This window comes from Octodon degus, unplaced genomic scaffold (genome assembly GCF_000260255.1).
Source record: "Octodon degus isolate 3935 unplaced genomic scaffold, OctDeg1.0 scaffold00033, whole genome shotgun sequence".
Taxonomy (NCBI): Eukaryota; Metazoa; Chordata; class Mammalia; order Rodentia; family Octodontidae; genus Octodon; species Octodon degus.
In genome coordinates this window covers 4362133-4363208 of record NW_004524609.1, presented here as the reverse complement: position 1 = coordinate 4363208, position 1076 = coordinate 4362133, and the positions used below count along the sequence as shown (strand labels likewise).

At 44.9% G+C, this 1076-nt stretch overlaps 1 protein-coding gene across 1 annotated transcript in view; it reads left to right on the top strand.

The window, feature by feature from the left end:
• Positions 1 to 1076, top strand: part of LOC101592018 (importin subunit alpha-1) — a 30235-nt gene that overhangs the window by 12695 nt on the left and 16464 nt on the right. The window contains exon 7 of the mRNA XM_023714116.1: positions 996 to 1070. Within this exon, the coding sequence (XP_023569884.1) occupies positions 996 to 1070 (75 nt within the window). The remainder of the gene's footprint in view (positions 1 to 995; positions 1071 to 1076) is intronic.

Sequence of the window (1076 nt, the reverse complement as noted above, 5' to 3'; positions counted from 1 at the left end):
CTGGCAAGCGCAGGTTCCTGAGTCAATCCCTGGTACTGGGGAAAAAAAAAAAATTGATGTCTTAATGCAGACAATTGAGCCTAAATAGAGTGTGGGCGATTCTGAGCCTGGCAGGGGATATGTTAGATCAGCAGCATAAGGCCCAGTGCCTGTACTCTGCATGCACTGACTGCTGTGATTACTAAATGTAGGAAACTAAGTGCATAGTTCGTGGTGGTAGAGGACTGTGTTTATTTCCCCTAAGGGGGCAGGTTGTCTAGGAGATTTGTGGATATGGTACTGGGACTCAAACCCAGACTCTTAAAGGCTAAGCCACTAAGCGCTACATCCCTGGCCCCTCTAAGGTGTTAACAATGTGTGGGAAAGGTTGAAAAGCACTTTTAAGATGTGTGGATGGAAGCTTCAGTATAAAAGTGGTTGACAGGAAAGGAACAGAGCTAATCATCTTGAAGATTTCAAGAGGCCAGCCACGGTAGAGCTTGCCTGTAATCCCAACAGGAAGGCCGAGGCAGGATTACTGAGTTCAAGGCCAGACTGAACTATATAGTGAAACACTGCCTCAGAAAGACCCCCCAAAAAGAAAAGCTCAATATGTAAAATAAGTCAAGATTATTAAACTGTTTCGTGAATTTTGGGGTCTCATGTAGCTCAGGCTGGCCTAGAACTCCCAGCAGTCCTACCTCAATCTTTCAGTTGTTGGAATTATAGACATGTACCTCCTCAGCTGGCCAAATGTTTATTTTTTCTCATACATATTATTACTCAAACATGGATTTTATCTTTTTCATTAAAATGGGAATGTTCTGAGTATAAGCCAGAAGGGGACTTGGTGGTTAGCTCTGTTTAAGCGCCTGCCTGGGCAAACCCAGTCAGGCTGGCCAGACAGCAGTTCGATCCCCAGCTCCACGTGCCCACCACACCCGCTGTTAAGACAGCCTGAGCCTGCCAAAAAAAGTCCTGAGTATAAGCCAGTAAACTTGGGGATTTTCTTTTAGGCTGCTGAGAAACTAGGTGAAACTGAGAAGCTTAGTATAATGATTGAAGAATGTGGAGGCTTGGACAAGATTGAAGCTCTG